Genomic DNA, 18,681 nt, shown 5'->3' with positions numbered 1-18,681 from the left:
GGTTGGCCAGTCTGAAATTGAGGAAGTTAGTCAGTGCAGTGCTGTGCTGCTTTGTGTAATCATACGTACCACACCCTTTTTATTACCTGCTGTGTCTCTCCAGAGCTGTAAAAGTACTGCCAACCATCAGGAAGGCTGAGTGCGCTCTTTTTTCCCCACTAGTTTAACTCTGCCTATGACTTGGCCTGGGTGATGTCAAATGAGACATAGGCACCACGTGTGGGTACTGAGTTAACACAAGTTCCTCTGGAGAGAACAGCACCTTTAATTGCCAGATTTTGCTTTCTAGAGGCTTCCTAGTCTCTAAGGTACCACTCAGCTCTGCCTTCTGCTTTCTCTTGTAATGAATGTATCCTGCTCCCAGCCCTCCCTAGCTCATGGTTTTGCAGTGTTTCATAACCAGGTTCCTGTAATGTATAACACCCTTGCTTTGCCCTGTGGGGTTAATTACTGAAATGTCACTTTCCTGTTCAGAATGTCACTTTGCACATTTAATTTTACATGCATACCCATTCTTTGTGTTTAATGATGTAGGCTGTAACTTATAGAAGCTGATGCCTTTCTGAATCAGTTAGTCTGTAAAGTGCCACGCTGCCCTGCCTTCATCCTTAACCACATGAACTTGGATGCCTGGGTATACTGTTGCTTTGGGGTTAGTGCAACCCTCAATATATTTAGGCTGGGGTTTTCAAAGGAGCCCAAGAGAACTGGATGTCTGTCTCTTGTTGAAATTCAAAGGATGTTCAGTGCCTAACTCCCTGCAGCTCTTGGAGCAATAGGTTGGGGTTTTTAAGTGCTGTGCACTGACAGTAACACCAAGAGTTAAGTTGTGCACTCAGGTTGTGATGCATGGTGGGTGGAAGGATCTTGAATGCCATATTTTTTCACATACAACATACCACAAAATAATACACACCTTGTTTTGGAAAGGGAGAGTAGCAGCAGCTAGGGAGCTGAGCCTGCTCATTGAGAATCCCCATGCAGATTTTACTTCACTTTTGCCGAGGTAGGGGCAGAAATGGCTTTTAGCATATTTCTCGCATATGATGCACACTGCAATTTCCAGCAGCTGTTTTTTGGGTGGGAAAAAAAGGATGCTGTATGTGAGAGCATACAGTCAAGTATTTAATCTGCACTGAACTTCAGCCCCAGTGTTATTCTGATAGAGGGCCAAACAGGAGAGACTACTTGCTGATAATACTGAGTGGTGAAGTATTCTGCTGCTCTAGACTCAGGTCAGAAGCTGTCCAGCTTGATCTGCCATTGGAAAATGAAGGTACCAACTCATTCAGGTTAGGGAATCAAAGGCAGCTGCTCATGATGCTGGCCACATCCCTCCCTTGTGTGCTGTTGGCTACAGAGACTGGTTTGCTCCAACCATGCTAGCCAGGAAGCCTTCAGACTTGCTAATAAGCTTTCATGTCATGGCCAGTTTAAGTTTCTCAATCTGCCGGGCCCAGCTCTGATCTGACTGCCACCACTTCAAATCCTCTAAAGTGTAAACTGGACTTGGGCCTGATTTTGTTCTTGGGTTTTAAAACTACGTTAGGCTCCTGCTGTACCATCAGCTTCATTTGGTGTTATGGTGTTCAGTGTCACCTTTTCTGCTCCAATTCTTTTGCTAGAATAGTCGAAACTTTATGAAATAACCACAGAATAGTGTTCATTGGTGAACCTACAACAATATGATTGTAATGAGCAGAGAAACATCAATGAGAAAGCTGTGTTTTTTGCTTCCCTTTGTTCCCACATCGGACAAAGTCTGGATCTGCTCCAACGTTTTTTTTCCTCCCCTTTTTTAAGCTGACTAGCTTGAATATTCCAGATCCCTTCTACCAACCCATGTTCTGGAGTCTGCGACATCTTATCTGTGGGGCCCCAGGACTCGAAAGTCCTGTGCAAGGGGCTGGATGGGGGAGATGAATAAAAACAGCATTGTTTCAAATATTTGAAAGTGTGTTTTAAAGCCAGGGGGAAAACCCCTGCAGTTTCCTGGGCTCTTTTTTTTCCAGCATCTGCTTGGGGTAAGCCAGTGAGCAACTTACTGACCAGTGCATTGAAAAACTCTTTTAGGTGATAGATAGCACTGGAGCGCTCTTTCCTTCATGAGTTCACCATACACTGTAAGTTAATCCTTTCCTCGCCCAGTCAGCCTGGGATCTTCTGCAGGGGCTTTATGTATCCTGACAGAGCTACACTTCACATGCCATTGGCCCTGGGATCTCCGGTCATGTCAAAACTGGTTTCTTCCCCCCTGCTCTTTAGGGCCCTTCTGCTCCCAGCTGCTGTCCAGATCAGCTGATATCCCCACCAGTGTTGCTGAAGATGAATGGATCTACAAGCTGTCATCTCCCCTTTGCCTCACAGTATCAACTGGTTGGTCACAAATGGGACTAATGGGTCTCTGCTGGTTGGTCACAAGTGGGCATGCCCTGATGGGTCTACTGGATTCTGCAGTAGATGGTCCACAGCAGAAGCTTTGTTTGTACAATGTTGCCACTGGGGCTGGTTGTTGGAGGTCAGAGCTGAGGCCAAACCACTCAGTTCGGGGTCCAGTGGATAAAACATTAGCCCAAGTCTGACCTGTTCTGCCATGCACCCTCAGTGTGGCCTGTGGTCTTACTCTACCTCTGTCTGCCCTCCATAAACTGGGAGTCACATATCACAGAGGGTATTCTGACGATAAGTCCATTAAACAATTCTGAGCTGCTCAAATGTTGTGGTACTGGCTCTGGGTAAGCCCCTTAGTTAAATAATAGTCTTTGTAGCATATGTTAATGACCAAATGAGAGCTTGGGTTACTTTTATGGTCCAGCTTTCCCCCTTGAATTAGGGTGCTATATGTCACTATTGACCTGGATTTGAATGAGCTGCAGAGAAGTTAAAGTCCCTAGGTACCACTTAGCCTTGCTGCACAATACCTTATATATTCACATCTCGCACTCACCTTTCCCCCCTCAGATTAGCTATTCAAAACTGGGTGGCTGTCTTAAACCAGGAAACTGATTCTGACTAGTTTGGTAAAAAAGGGTTCACAGATGGGATGCAGAGCAGGGATTTGAGAGAGCAAGTGTTAATGCCCCATATCTCTTATGTGACCTTGGGCAAGTTACTTAATCTTTCGGGCCTCAGCATCACACAGCATTGGGCCACGTGACTGATGCCCCCGTCTGTTCCCTGAATAGGTTGTCCTAGTAACTACCAAGCAGGGCTGGGCAGCTCCTTTCTTGACTCCCTTCATATTCATGGGCTTTCACAAGTCACCTAAGCTACCTGACCTGTAGAGGAGATTGGGTTCACCCGGTCCAGGAGAGAAACAGCATGTTGGCTGGACATGGGTGTGGTATGGGTGTCAGGCCCTCCAGCTTCAAACCCTAGTTCTGCTTCCAGGTGGTTGTGTGGTCTTCGGCAAGTCCCAAACCAATGTGCTGTCTATGCCTTGGTTTCCCTCTGTACACATATCCATCCTCACAGTGGGGAGCTGCCAGCCTGGATCAACATTTTAAAAATTGCCTGGAGGTCTGTGCAAGTCATCAGCCGAAATGTCTTCATAGTTCCTTCCCCTGAGAGTTAAGGGAGTGATTGTATTGTTCACATTAGCCCTTAGCACCCGAAGCTCTTGGTGTCAAGGAAGGATCTGGCTGCTGTATTCTGCTCCAGCCCGCTGCTGCTTGACTACCTGGTGCAAACGCCAGGTACTCCAGGTTCTTGCTAGAGAAGGTACAAGTTGCCAAGTCCTGGCCTGGCTCAGAGGGCTGGGTGGCTTGGCCCTGAGGTTTTATATGAATCATTAAACAGATTGGGTGGGGATGGTTCAGGGCAAAGGCAGAAAATTCCAGTATTGCCTCAGCAATAAGATAACCAGCTTGGCACCAACAGAGACATCAGTGGTCTGGGTGGAACTGGAAAGCTGAAGTCAGTACAAACCTCTCATCTCTGGCACACTCAAGTTGGCTAACTTTGGACCAGCAAGAAGGTGCCTTAGCATCCTGCTCCTAACCAGCCACCACATTCACAGAACCTGCCAGCTCCACCAGCAATAGACGGATGCTGAAAACCATCCCACCTCTCCCCTGACAGTTGTCTGGGTGTCCCCAAAGCTCTCCCTACTCTGTTACGGAGCCATATCCAGTTTAACTTCTCTGTCCTGGCAGGCGGGGATCGCCAGTGTCTTGTCAAAGGAGGATTTATATGAGATTTTCAAGAAATCCCCTCTTTGTCTTTTCTACCTTGGATCTTAGCAGGTTTTTAGTTTCCTTGGTCTGAAAGACATTTTTAATAGGATTTTATAAGAGAATTGTTGTGTGAGCTTCCCAGTGACTGATTTTTTTCTCCGCCTCACCCAAGTTCTTGGAATGCCGACCCCATAATGATCCCGGGAAAGCTCGTGTTGCCAGTCAGTGCCCCACAGACTTGGACAGTAAGCTGTCTTTTCAGCTGAAGTCACTGGAGACGCTCACTGGCCCTGTGTCATTTGAATACTAATAAAGTGCATTTTTTGTTTCAACTATAGCCCCTTTGTCACAGGATCTCTGGGCACAATGCAGTCCCTAGGCTCTATAATCCATCTGGAGTAGCCAGCACAGCAGATTTAGTGTATTCAGAAATTAAAGAGTGCTGATAGAGGGTTTCCCCCCCATCCCCTCTACCTCCCTCCCCCTGCCCGGAGCTAGGTATTTGATATAGCAAGCTTGGCACTTTTCCCGAATTGTACTGACGATTCTACTTAGTTGTCCTGGACTCCGCAATGGGCCACCTTGGGGGGGCTGGAAAATAAAGTTGAAAACTTAAAAAAAGAACAATAGAAAAGTGCATGTGTGCAGGGAGAACAACTCCTTGATAAGTCTCCTGTGAGAGATGGTACAGCTAATAACCCTGCAGGTTTCTCAAACCAGTTCATATAAATGTGGCCGTAACCCAGAGAAACTCTGTTAAGTCACATGTGACCAAGCCAAGTCACAGAGATTACCTGTTTTTGCAGAGTCTATCTAGCCTGCTTTTTTGTTGTTAACTCTTTACTTGCAGCAATCAAGCTAGGTGGGTATCCTTGATTCCCACTCCTGTCCATCCTTTACCCTGGCTGCTTTTGAGGGGTAGATGAATGTTACTTCATGTCTCTGGGATGATGTGGGATTCAGAATTGGGTTCTCTGTGTTCTCTGTTAAGTATCTGAGTACCCGATACAGATCTGAGTACCTAACATTGTTAGATTTTCCTGGCTGGGATGTGCTGCTGTATTCACCAGCATCAGTGCAATTACTCTGATTTTACTCCAATATAAGCAAGAGGAGCCTCAGTTGCCAGTTCTAAAATTGGCTCAAGCGTGTGGCGAGAATCCTGTGATGCTTCACGGGTATCTGTTCTTTCTTTCCCCTTCTGATCCCGTGGTCTCTTCTGTTGACATTGTCAGATCCTTCCTTGAGGGGAGGAAAGCCTTGCTTTGAAATCCCTCAGATGAATTCCTCAGCCATCACATGGGATGACTTCTTGGAATGATATGAGCAAGAGGTGCCACGAGTTTTCACTCACGTGTATATTATGAAAGAGCAGCGGGGGATGAAAAATAAAAACAAAACATGAGAGTCCTCCCCCTGACTACAGTTGTAGCCAGTTTTGCTGGAGGCACCATGTCGTGGTGCTCTAAGAACTAGCTTTGGTGCTGGATTTGCCTTGCCCAAGCCTGGGATTAAGCGACTTTCTCAAGATCACGCAACAAGGCCCTTGAAGAAGCAGCTAAGATTGTCTGACTTTACTTAACCTGCTCTAGGCAAGATGTGCTGCCTTGAGCACTGGATACCAGGCCTACTCCACCTAGTTGTGAAAGATCCCAGGGGCCTGCCTCTGTTGCATAGCTGGTGCTTTGTCCAGGCATTGTTGGTCAAAGCTCTCCCATTAACCCGTGCAGTTTTCCGTGTGCTTGTTTTCAACAGAGCCTTGTATTTCAGCAATGGCTGAAGGGCTTCTGAAATGTAGGGTCAGATACACCCAACAATGGTAACCATCAGCCCCTGCACTTATGGGGGCAATTGCTGTGCAGAGGGAGGGGTGTTACTAGAAGCATAGCCACTGCTTTTCTTTGTTTGGTTGTGCTGCCTTCAAACCCACTCAGCCTAGCTGGTGGGGCCAGAATTGGACCTATTGTTCACCTGGTTTAATTTTTGGGGTGGATTTGGTTCTCTGGATGATCAGAGATGGCAGAAGGATTGTACCATTGCCAGTGGTAGCACGTCTGGCCCCTGTAAGTAGGCAGTAATAACCTAGCTAAGTTTTAAAGATGCACGTGCATGTGTACATGTGCCCAGCAAAACAATTTGCAGCCTCTAACATAGTGTCATTCTTCTCTTTTTTCCCCTGCAGAAGATGGAGACTTCCTGGCCTTGGATCTTGGCGGCACCAATTTCCGCGTGCTGAGAGTGAAGGTGTCTGATAATGGACTGCAGAAGGTGGAGATGGAGAATCAGATCTATGCCATTCCAGAGGATCTCATGAGGGGCAGTGGGGTTCAGGTAGGCTAAACACCCCCCTCCCCTTTCCTTTGTGCACTCTTGTGGGATCCCGCAGCTTGCTGTGCCTTGCCAGCCCAGCTCTTCTGGCCACTCAGTGGAGAAGGAAATGGTGCTTGGGTACTGTGGCTGGGGACTCCCTAGAAATGCAGAGACCAAGATGCTCAAAGCTGACCAGTGGTTGCAGGTCTCTTGTGCCTTCTCTTCCTTAAAATAGAAGGTGGTTTCACCGGGTATTTCCTTTGTGTAGCATTTGTGCTTTAGCTGGTGGACGCCAGCTGCAGAGTTTGCCTTGACCAGCTGCCACGTGGCAAAAACCGTCCTTTGTCTTTCCAAGGGCTTCTTGACATGTTAAAATGGACCTGATTTTTTCTGGATACAATCTTAGTTTCCATGTGTCCAGTTTGGCACAGCTCAGAGAGGCCTTGTTTCAAAGTGGTTAGAGAATCGGGCCCATTTCAGAGATCTCGCGATGGGACTTTATAATGGTCTAGCTAAAATTGGCAGCCATGGCTTGTCTTCAGAATAGTAGCCAGCCCTGGAGTAGAAGACACGTCAGTTTTAATTCCCCTCTGATCCATATGACTGCTTCCCCTCCTGCTCCCTCTCCCCTCAACTCTGGCTAATCCCAGATTAAATCTTACATAAAATATCTATTTCCCTTCTCTTCCCCCAACTTCCCTCACCCCAATCGCTTCCCATGTCATTTTCCACCATCATATTTGCCATAGGGAGTACCCAGCCTTATACAGCGGAAAGAGCAACTCAGGGGTAATCAGTTTCCTGCTGCTGTTCAGGAGAATGGCCCTCACAGTCCATGTGCTCAGAAGTGGGGTGCTTCCTATATAGCTCTTTAGGGTAGCAAAGATCTGGGGGCAAAGGTATGATGGTGTTTCAAGAAAGCACTCATTTGATGGCAAGACATAGATGGGGTAGGGGTAAGAGGCTTATGTTGTATTTCCACCAATTTTGCCAGCCAGCTAAGGTAAAACCAGATATGTCCCTGCCCTTCTTAATGCTTAAGTTCCTCCAATTAATTGTGAATCTCATGATGACAGTGCTTTGCCGTGGACTGCACTCAAGGAGAAAGTCTAGCAGGAGGCAGAAGAGGGGTTCTAACTTGCCCTGGCCTAGCTCTATGGATGGGGACCTAGAAAATCTGCAAATGGAGAGCAGCAAGTTCATGTGGTGGAGGGATCAATTGGACAGGTCTGCACCGCCTCCATGCCATGCCCCACTCACCCGCTTCTTCTCTGACAGCAGTGCTGAGTACACACCTGGCCCTAGTCTTGGGTTCACTACCTTGGTGCAAGGACTGGTCTGGCCTTAGTGCTGCTTTATGGCGGTTACACTACCTCCCTTCTGGGAGCAGGCAGGCATGGTCCATGTTGCTCCTCAGTGAAGGCAATGTCAGAGAAAGGGTGCTATGGAGGATTTAGGTTGGGTGCATGAGTTCTGTGGAATATGCCTTGAAACTGCAAGCTGGTGCACTTTGGACCCAGTTTTGTGCCACTGGAAGGCAAACTGGACTAAACTGTCTGTCCAGCTGGCTTTGCTTTCCTTGTTAAATCCTCACCCATAGAAATGAGTCAGAGCTTAGTGAAGTCTCTTGGCAGACTTGTCTGTATGTTGGATTTACAGGAAGGTAGCTGGGGTGGAAAAAATGCCTAGAAATAAGCAACCGAGTGAGCTGAAGTGCAGTACTGTTCTGTAAACCCAGAGCAAGCAAACTGACCAGCAGCAAAGAGCAGTGTGCCACCTGGAGGGATGTAGCTGGCCAAGCCCAAACTGACAGTCTTGTCTGTGGTGGGAATATGCCCCCACTCCAGCTATGCAATATGCCCCACATGGAGATGGACAGAGCAGCTCTCTGACCCTGATGTGAAAATAGGGAGAAAGTAGGGAGAGGTGCACCAGTGCGAATTGCTGCTCATAAATAGGCCATGTGCTTGCATTGGTGGCTGGGACTAGAGAAAGCATGGTGCAGGCAGGGTGCTGGAAACTCCTGAGGGACTGCAGTCTGAGGTGTTTGGTCCAAAATTCACTCACTGACTTCAGTGAGTGCCAAAGCAGCTCGTTCAGGCACATACACAATGCTCTGACATCCAACGTGTTGTCGGCTCTGTTTTGCAGCTCTTTGACCACATAGCCGAATGCCTGGCCAACTTCATGGACAAGCTGGGCATCAAGGATAAGAAGCTGCCCCTTGGATTCACCTTCTCCTTTCCTTGCCATCAGACCAAACTGGATGAGGTAAGTGAAGTGTCACCTTCCTTTGGCTTGTACTACATCAGGCCCAGCTTGCTGCTTTCATTGATCAGGGGAGGTAAAAGGGACAGGCTGAGAGGGTATTTTGATCACAATGTATGGTTTCTAACCTGGTTTAAACACAGAAGTTGCACCAGATCAGCTTAAAGGTGACTTTAATTTGGTTCAGCTGAACTGGTACAGATGCTCTTACTTTGCTTTCAGCCAGGCATGTTCCAGTTCAGCTGACTCAGTCCCTGCAAAGACCTCACACAAAAACCCTTGGCAGCAGGGAAGGGGAATGAGGGAAAGGAGAGGAGCCCCTGGCAGGGGAAGATGTGGACAGTTGCACTACTGTGCAATATATTTTACAAAGGAGTAACAGGCAAAATTTCTGCACTTTACATTAGGTAAATCACATGACTGGCTGTCACAGGAGGCTGGCAAGTGTGGGAAAGTCTAGGAGTTCATGGGGAAGGAAGAATCATTCCTGAGGGCTGTGTAGTTTGTAGGGGATGCTGTTTGCTAGAGTGGAGGGGTTGCTCATGTGTGTTAGCTGAGTTCTTTGCACACCCCAGGTGCTTCAGCTCTCCCCACTGTCTCCTGCTGCCACCATCTCCTCCATTTCAAAGTTTCCCTGCAACTCGCCTCATTCCTCCTCCAAACAAACACTTTATGCTCTACAATTCTCCCTACCAGGTATTCAGTACACACCCCTATTCCCTTTCCCTTTCCACTCCAGGAGCCATGTCTCTCCCCTGCTACACATAACAGCAGTGCCATCATGCTGAGTGTGCAGACTCACAAGCAGGGCAGTGAGGCTTCTGAGTGACCCTTTCATGTTATAATAGAAATGGGCCCCAGAGGGGAGCCATGGTAGGGGGAAGCTGGCTGAGAAGACAGGACCTCATGACAGAGAAGAGTATTACTGGCAGGGAGGGCAACAAGGGTAATAGTCTCAAGCCATGGCACAAGAAAGAGGCACAGAGGATTCAGTGGCACACAAGCAGGAAGGGGGAGGAGATGGCAAATGAGCTGAATACAGGCACTGGGCACCACATGAGGGAGGGCAGCTCAGGAACGGACGTGCCAAGCAGCACGTCATTCGTAAAGCCACAGGCCACGCAAGGCCAGGCCTCCTCCTCTAGCTTCTCTGGAAGCTGGGGCCAGCACTGCAGCAGGGATTGATGTCCTGTCAGCTCTACTTAGTGCGGCTGTCGCTCTGCAGTGGGAGTCTGTGACCTCAATCATGCGATAGGTTTGTTTGTGGCTTCAGAAGCCTGGGATGAAATTGCTTGGAAAGCAACCTCCAGCTGGGCACGTGCCCTTGCAGTTGTCACGTAGTCTGGAACGTGCCCTTCTGTGACTGGTCCCCCGTCCCTCCCAGTCCCCTGCATTCTCTTGTTCTCCATCCCCGCAGCAAGTCTGTCCTGCCTCCCCCTAGCCCCCAGATATAATCCAAAAGTTAAAAAAGTTACTATCCTCTGGGGAATGAGGATGCCTCTGTCCCTTTCACATGCCTTCCTTGTGCGGTGAATATCCATTCTAAAGGTTTCTTCATGAAGTTGTGCTCTCGTACATCAGGATTTCTGTTAGGCTAGTAAAGGCCAAGTGTTTTCTTCTCCTTCCTTGCCTGGAGAAGCTGTGTGCTCCAGTAGAAAGCCACAGAGCCAGGAGTCAAGAGATTTCTGTTCCATTCCCTATTCTTCTGATTCTCTAGGTGACTGGTCACCTCAAGTTGCTGTATGCCTTTGTGTCCCACTCTGTAAAGAGCATGATACTTACTCTTCTTCGTAAAGCACCTTTTTGGAATCTATGCATGAAAAGTTCTCCATATATGAGTCAAATATTTGGCTGTGATAGTCTTATTATTATAAGTTGCCTAAGCCTAACAGACTCCTGGCTCTAAGTGCCTTCTGCTCTGCATAGGTTTTTAGATTTCACAGGGAAAATCCACAGAGGAAAGAATATTTTAAATTGGCAGTTGTAGGTGCCCTGAGGGGTTTTTTTAGCAAGTATCCTAAGAGATTTTGCTCCATTAGACATCACAGGGCACGTCTACACGTGCGCTTTAACATGCAGTAGCCTGTTCTACTGCACAGTAAAGCATCACGTCAAAAACAGTGCTAATATGCTAATGTGCAGTAGAATTAGTCTGCTATGCATTAAGCATCACTAAAAAGCCATGTGCTTTTGCTGGTGCGCATTGGGGCAGCCTAATGCGCGTTTATGTAGTACCTTATATTAGAAGTACTAAATCTAATGTGCAGTAGCAAATACACCTTAACGAACATGTAGACGTGCCCACATTGTGCTTTGTATTCCTACTGTGGGAAGAGGTAAATGAATAACTGCCCATGCCACCTTTATTTTGATGGTATTTCTAAAAACATAAGATTTTTTTGAGACTGAGGAAATTACTGCAAGCCTAATTACCTTGTATATAAGTCCTTTTGTTTGTTGTGCAGTCAAAACTGTCCTTCTGTCTCTTACTGGTTTTCTCCTTGGTTATCTTCACATACATCAATGCAGATGTACTATGTAGGTTCACCACCACCACTCAGTTTACTCCCCTGCATGAACGGCACATGCCCCTGGCTGCTGGTGGGGCAAGGCTGCGCTGGTGGCAGCGGGAGTGCAGTGGCAGCAAGCGCAGAGCTCCTGCAGATGCCACCAGCATGGTCAGTGGTGGTGGGGAGGAGCTGGTGACCAGCTGCAGGCGCCGCCAGCAGTGTCAGCAGCAGTCAGCAATGATCGTGGACCGCCTGCAGATGCCAGCGGCGGTGGCGGTGGCGGGGTGGCAAGCGGCAACTGCCCACAGGTGTCACCGACAGGGGGTGCACTGCCACATTCAGGGGATACATATGCACCCGTGTGTACCCCCTACATGTCACCCCTATTCCCCTGTGTTATACCTGAGCAGCTGATGCATGCTGAGAGGAGTGGCCTTAGAGCAGTTGTTCTAAACCTTTTATAGACTCAAGGCACCCCTTGTTCACCTTACGGCACCCCACGGAAGATGCTGGCTCTTATTTTTCTGTCATCCAAAAATAGTGAAAACTAATAGAGCAGCTTTGCTGTTGCAAAAAACTCCGAAAGCCCCCGAAAAGATTAGAGTGTTTTTAACATTGTGGATTCCTGTTTGAAATCTCTGGGTTTAGCTTATGAATTATGTTTGCACACTTACCTAACAGTGTTAACATTGCATGTGACCATGTGACACCCTTGAAAGGGTCTCAGTGCACCCCAGGGTATCATGGCATCCTGACTGAGAATCATTGCCTTAGAGGAAGGTACTTAAGGACTGTGGTTTTCATAATATGATCATACTCACTGTTTTTCAATAGAGCTTCCTTGTCACATGGACCAAAGGATTCAAATCCAGTGGTGTGGAGGGGAAGGATGTTGTTTCCATGCTACGTAAAGCCATCAAGAAACGAGGGGTAAGCAAAACCCAGGCTCTTGGCTCACAAGGTGTTGGGGAGGACTTGCTCAGCTGGGGATGCTCTGTCCAGCTTTGAAACAAGATTCTCTTGCTTCTGGCTTTGATTTAGCTTTGAGATCATGGTCCATGCACAGCCCATCCTGCAGGTGGAAAGCATCACATTTCAAGGTGTAGGTATAGAGGTTCTGAACCCACTGAGGCGGGTGCACATGGTTTCAAAACCAAGATACCCAAGGGCAAGTCATTATGCAAGTGCAGTTACGGGGCTGTAAGATCGCCATCAGCCAATTGATGCAAGATAATAGTCCTCTAGGAGAGGAGGAAGAGGAAGTTATTGGGTTGCAGCTTGTTGGCCAAGCTCTCAATCCAACAATTCACTTTCTCATGCTTACACCTTGCTGTTTCATTACATGGATATGCTGCAGGCTCCATTCACTGCTGAGAAAATAGGTGTACAAAAAGAACTGTTATAGTGCTGAGGTTACTCTTTTTTCAGTGGTGTAGGGATCATATCATTGATCTCTGATAATCTAAGGGAGTGCCTCCATCTAACAAATTGTCTTTTGGAAATATTACCATGCATGCTATTAGCAAACATGCAGTTCTAACAGACCCTGCACTGAAACAAGAAGTGGAGCTGCTTGCTTGCTATCTTTCCTGTCTCATCCAACATTGTCCCCACTGAGAGAGCCCAGATTTCCTCAGCTGGATCTGCCAGAGCCAAGATTTCTTAACATAGCACTGACCAAGATTTCCATTTCCCTCCCAGCTTTTGAGGCAGGAGAGAACAGTAGACTGATTAGCTGTGAGCATGCATTGATACTGTCCAGAAAGTTTATTACATATGTTTTAAGTCTTCTTTCACGTATCTTCTCCTTTAGGTCTCTAAAAACACTTAGAGCCAGGGTGGCCAACTAATAGAAGTCTAGACATGTTCTGTGTTATGGCTCACTGAGCCCACAGGGATGCTGTGATCTGCAACCAGTGTGTGTGCAGCACAGAAATTACAAAAGTTCTGTCAAAGTGATCTGTATTAATGATAAAGCTAGTAGGTAGCTTGTCCATCTAGCCTTAGGTTAGTGGCAGTTGAGCAAGTTCAGTCCCGCTTGGGTTATAGTTTTCAGAAGCAGCAGATTTTTTTCCGGGAAGTGCTATATATCTGCCCTCTGGAATCAGTCCCCTTTCTAGTGTCTCCAGTTGTGTACTGGAAATCATTAGTCACTTCGTAAAACCTCTGCCCACATAAGACTTGAATATTTATTGACAGCAAGCCAAATTCTTGGCCTTGGAGCTTTTTTTGTCCTGAGTTACCTAAAACATTGCTCCCTCACCACTCAATCCAGGCTAGAAATGGAAAGTTATTGTCAAATGTGACATCACAGGCTGGATTTTTCTTCTCAGGATTTTGACATAGACATCGTTGCTGTGGTGAATGACACAGTTGGGACAATGATGACGTGTGGCTATGATGATCACAACTGTGAGATCGGGCTTATCGTTGGTAAGATGCAATGCAGACTCCAGCTGAGTGGATGGAAGGAAGACAAAGGAGTATTTATCTAAATTGGGCATCACAGTCTGGGCCAGAATCTGCAAGGTGTTGAATGCCCTGAATAGACCATAATTAAGTTTGTGGTCCTTGCAAATTTAAAGATCTGAAAGGACAGAGCAGAGCAACCTTTAGTTTTTAAAAATCATGTTGGCTGAGGTCTGTTTTCTTAAAATCAAAGCAAGGAACAGTTTGGATTTGGGACAATTTATCTCCCTGTTGAAGGGTGTTAGGTTGCTGGCTACCACCATGGCGTTTGGAGCACATACAGTATTCAAACTGAGAGCAGTGATAACAACTATACTTGGGAAGGGCTGGCTGTGTTGCTTTAACACTGGCCTTTTCCAATCTTAAGCTTTCCAATTTCTTCCATGGATCTGCTAGCCAAGCACATTTAGCCAGGTTTATGCAAACACAAACCTAGGCGCACTAATTAAAAATACATTAATAATGGGGAAGCATTTTCAGAATACCTTGATTGCTCAGAAGCTGACAGGACACGCATGTCTGAGTGACCAGTGGGCTTCTGAAGAATTTTTCCAAATTTGTAACACCTCCCAAAATAATTGCTACTCTGCTTCAGCATATCTTCCATGTTATGGTGCTAACACGCAGACAACCTCTTCACTGTAGTATTTTGATCTTTCTTCCTTAAGAGTTAGACTCTGCATTCACTTGTTTTTTTTCTACTGACAACAGCAGAAAGAGGCAAACTTTTGGCACAGCAAATGAACAAAATATGTTAGTCCCTCCTTCACACTCTACTGAAATGTTTTATACGTTTAACACTAGAAAGTGTTCAGCTGTTGAAGTAGCCATGTTAATCCTCAGGACAGAGACAACAGTAGTTCCAGCGCAGACATAGACTAGGATGACTTCCTGCCATGTGGCACAAGTTTGCAGGAGCGCGGCCTCTTGGATGAAGCAAGATGCTGTGACAACACACACATGCTGCAGCTTTTTGCAATATCAGTGTCAACATACTGAGCTTGAGTTGCTGGATTTGGAATGTAACAGTAAACGCATAACTGGGGAAGCCATGCATATAGCCAGTTATCCATCCCATGTGTGTAAGTGGCTAGGAAATTTAATTATCCTTTAAACACTGCTGCCAGACCATGTTAACAGAATAGCACTGGGAACATTCCATCCAGTGGTGACACTATCATCGACTTCATCAGAAAAAGGGCATTCCCTAGCACTTCATTTACCTGAACTGGGAGGAATTTGGATCCCAGAATTAATTTCAGTGCGAGACAGGGCAGAGAAATATAGTTCAAGTGAAATTTAGGCCCCAAATCTCATGCACTCTGATTTAAGAAAAATGATCTGCATAAGTGTCCAACATTTTAAAAGGCAAGAAACACCTTCTAGCTCAATTTAGAAAATAGATGTCTTCATAATACAATTTGTGAGTCCCTTTTCTGAGTTCACTGAAGTGGTAGATCTGTAATTGCTAAGAAATGACTTATTTGTAATAGGATGGTAGGTTCCAGAAATGTGCTGGGGACTCTCTACACATATGTGCAATTTGAAAAGCTTTCAGCTGAGATGCAAAAAACCATAAAAGGTATATAGATATGGAGGATCCTGTAGTGTGAAGGAGGTGGCTGGCTCTGATGCCCCTGCTCATCCTCCCAGATGATGATCTCTTGTCTTGTTTTCTGCAGGCACTGGTACCAATGCGTGTTACATGGAGGAAATGAGGCACATCGACTTGGTGGAAGGGGATGAGGGCCGGATGTGCATCAACATGGAGTGGGGTGCTTTCGGTGATGACGGGGCGCTGAATGACATCAGGACAGAATTTGACCGTGAAATCGACATGGGCTCGCTCAACCCAGGCAAACAGTTGTAAGCAGATTCCTGGCTTTGGCTCAGTTGTAGGTTTTATTCTGCATTGTCAGTCCTCCCATTGTGAGGGTGTTAGGGAGAGGAAGAGGTCAGGCCAGTTAACTAGGTTAGTGCATCCTGCAGGATATAGGCTAGACCAGTGGGCCGCAAACTTTTTGGGGTCATGTCCCCCTTTTTCAGTTTCCATGGCTGCATACTCCTCTGACTCCAAGGTATGGAGAATGAAAAAGTCATGTCTACATCACTACAGCTGTGCTGTAGCCTCTCCAAGATGTTGGAGGTACTGTATAATTGTTCTGGACTGGTACTATAGAATTGTACTGTAGAATTGTTTCTTCTTCCTTTCCCTCCATGTCTCTTCCCTTTCCCCGTTTCTGCTGGGCCATTCCTTCCTCTCATGTTCTCTCTAAAACAATGGTTTTTTTGACCTTTCATTGGCTGATCTGTCAAAATTTTTGGATGAAGGTGCAGACCCTTGCAAATATAGGTATTCACATACTTCCGATTGATCATAGTCATCTTTCACAGACCTCTTAGACAGTCTGCAGATGCCCAGGGGTCTGCAGACCACAGGTTGAAAACCACTGCTCTAGAAGTCCACCACCTCTCCCAGGTGTGCATGTACTTCTGTTTTAAGAACACTGGGTTAAACTAAGGCAAGCTAGGATTGTGTGACGCATTTTTGAAGGTATTTCTGAGTCAAGGTCCAAGAACTCATTTTGAGTCATTTGGTTTCTAATGAATGAAATGACTTGCTTATTGCTGGTTTCTCCCAGCTAAGGCAGTAATCATCAAACAAAGGCAAATGGTGCCATCTAGTGTTCCTATCATTGTTGCAACCGAAGCCAGTGATTTTTGTGAGATTGTGTGCCCCTCACCCCTGAGTAGGCTGATACTGCTGTGATAGCTGTGAACTTGGCCTTGATGGCTGATGCTCTACTCTTGCAGAGCTCGTAAGCAATCATGAGGTTGTTGCAAAGCTGCTGCAGACCTCAAGGTCTTGTTGCCTTTCTGAACTCTGGATCTCCCTTATGCCCCTTGCCCCCACAGTCATTTCAGCAAAGGTTTAAACTGTCCTCTATGCTTTTAAACAATAACTAGGTTCACCTGTGTGGGAAACCCCAGGTGCTTTGCAATAATTTGATTCCTGAAATGAGCAAATTGTACTATGCAGCTCCAGAGAGTCTTTTATTTTTATTGGACACTAACTCAGATGCTGACATGGGTATCTGCATGCCCTGGGGCAAACTTTTCTGTCCTCTTTTGCTGGCACAGTAATCTTCAGTGGGCTTCAGTGCCACCTGCATGTGATAGGCTGCCCTTGGTCGCAGGCTGAGGCACAGACCTTGTCCTCGTAGTGGTGCAGCCTAGATGCAGCCACCACAGCAGAATAAACCTTTCACTTGACTTCTCTGCAGGTTTGAAAAGATGATCAGTGGCATGTACATGGGGGAGCTGGTCAGGCTCATTCTAGTGAAAATGGCCAAGGAAGAGCTGCTGTTCGGTGGGCGCCTCACCCCTGACTTGCTCACGACGGGACACTTCGAAACCAGATACGTGTCTGCAATCGAAAAGTAAGTGGGGGAGAGCCTGATATCTGGGTCTAAACTCAAGGGCCAGTGGGTTGGAGGATTCCCTTGTTCCCCAGCCACAAACTTGGAGGAGGGGGCACACCCTGCTCTTCCAAAGCTGGTGGGGGAGGGGAAAGGACTGGAGAGTCATTGATGAGAGATACATTTCTGGGACCCCATGTGATAGGATTCTGGGTTTGCCTCACTTAGAACTGGTGGTTAAAGGGCTAAGAAGTGGGACCAGCTGGAAAACCTGCCAGTTGGCCCAAGGAAATGCGGTATTCCTCAGTTGCCGCTTTTGGGGGAGGTTGGGTGAGATGGCCTCTCTTTCTGAAATATCTTCTTACTCTTTTTGCAAGGAAGCTGCAGCATGAACATCAATCTGTGCAATAGAAGTGCTCCTTCTGTCCCATTTCTTGCAATATGTTGGGAGGGGGAGAGTGCAGGGGTGGGGTTAGTTGTGGGCCTTGTGAATACTGCTCTGCAAAATGCTTTGGGATGCGGTAAAGGGTTTTTTTCAGGATGAAATTAAGGACGAAGAGGAGGAAAAGAAGCAGCAGCAATTGGGAATTAAATTCTTTGGCCAGTTTCTGGATAAGTCAATGGGAATGGACTGAAATCTATGTGGGGTAGGGGCTTGTTGTAGGACTTTAGAGGTATGGAGGCAAAACATTTGTGGGTGTAAATTGGTGTAGTCCAGTTTGTGGAAGAAATGATGCTGGTATACAGCTACTCAGGAAACCGACGGTCTCTTTTGTCCATTAGCTGTTAAAGACAAGTGTGGTTTTTTTAAGCTAGCTTTTGTAAAAGACCCATGGCCTGACCTACTGCGTAAATAAGTTAATGGAAAGGCTTTGGGTGACAGCACAGCACTTTGTATTAGCTCAGCAGTAGCTTAAGGTGTGCCAATGAACTCCTTTTTCTTTTTTTTCCTTGTTCCTGGGACTACAGGGAGAAAGAAGGACTGCAAAAAGCCCATGAGATCCTGACAAAGCTGGGGCTGGAGCCATCTCATGAAGACTGCATTGCCACCCACCGCATCTGCCAAATCGTCTCCACCCGCTCGGCGAACCTGTGTGCCGCCACCCTCGCTGCCGTGTTGCGGCGCATCAAGGAGAACAAGGGTGTGGAGAGGTTACGTTCCACTGTCGGTGTGGATGGCACAGTGTACAAGAAACACCCCCAGTAAGTCTCTTGGGGGACAGATGGCCAGCTGCATGTTTGCGGTAAAATGGCTGTGTGTGTAAGTGTACATGAATGATAAAGTCCTCTTGCTATCCACAGTCCCAAGGAACAGCACAGGAGATAAGTCACAAACAAAGGCAGATCTTAAAACACACTCAAAGGAAGTGCCTGACTTGCAATAAGCTTCTAAGTTTCTCTTGAAAATCCTGAGGGTGCAGCTCGAGGGTTCTCCAATGTGCTAAGCTGAGCGTGGCCTTGTAGGGCTGGCACTGGCTTAGGAGTCTTAAGGCCAAACATCCAATCCTGCCCATGAATCTTGGTTTCTGC

The 18,681-nt window shown here is 46.8% G+C and overlaps 1 protein-coding gene across 1 annotated transcript in view; it reads left to right on the top strand.

Annotated features, from left to right (window-relative positions):
* Positions 1–18,681, top strand: part of LOC149862154 (hexokinase-2) — a 46,137-nt gene that overhangs the window by 16,666 nt on the left and 10,790 nt on the right. Inside the window, exons 3-9 of the mRNA XM_090051899.1 lie at positions 6,358–6,506; positions 8,637–8,756; positions 12,098–12,193; positions 13,597–13,696; positions 15,415–15,598; positions 17,017–17,172; positions 18,121–18,354. Coding sequence (XP_089908025.1) covers positions 6,358–6,506; positions 8,637–8,756; positions 12,098–12,193; positions 13,597–13,696; positions 15,415–15,598; positions 17,017–17,172; positions 18,121–18,354 — 1,039 coding nt within the window. The remainder of the gene's footprint in view (positions 1–6,357; positions 6,507–8,636; positions 8,757–12,097; positions 12,194–13,596; positions 13,697–15,414; positions 15,599–17,016; positions 17,173–18,120; positions 18,355–18,681) is intronic.

This window comes from Crocodylus siamensis, chromosome 6 (genome assembly GCF_052110815.1).
Source record: "Crocodylus siamensis isolate JL-2025a chromosome 6, ASM5211081v1, whole genome shotgun sequence".
In the NCBI taxonomy this organism is placed as follows: Eukaryota; Metazoa; Chordata; order Crocodylia; family Crocodylidae; genus Crocodylus; species Crocodylus siamensis.
The sequence above is the reverse complement of the archived record's forward strand: the minus strand, read 5'-3'. Positions and strand labels throughout refer to the sequence as shown.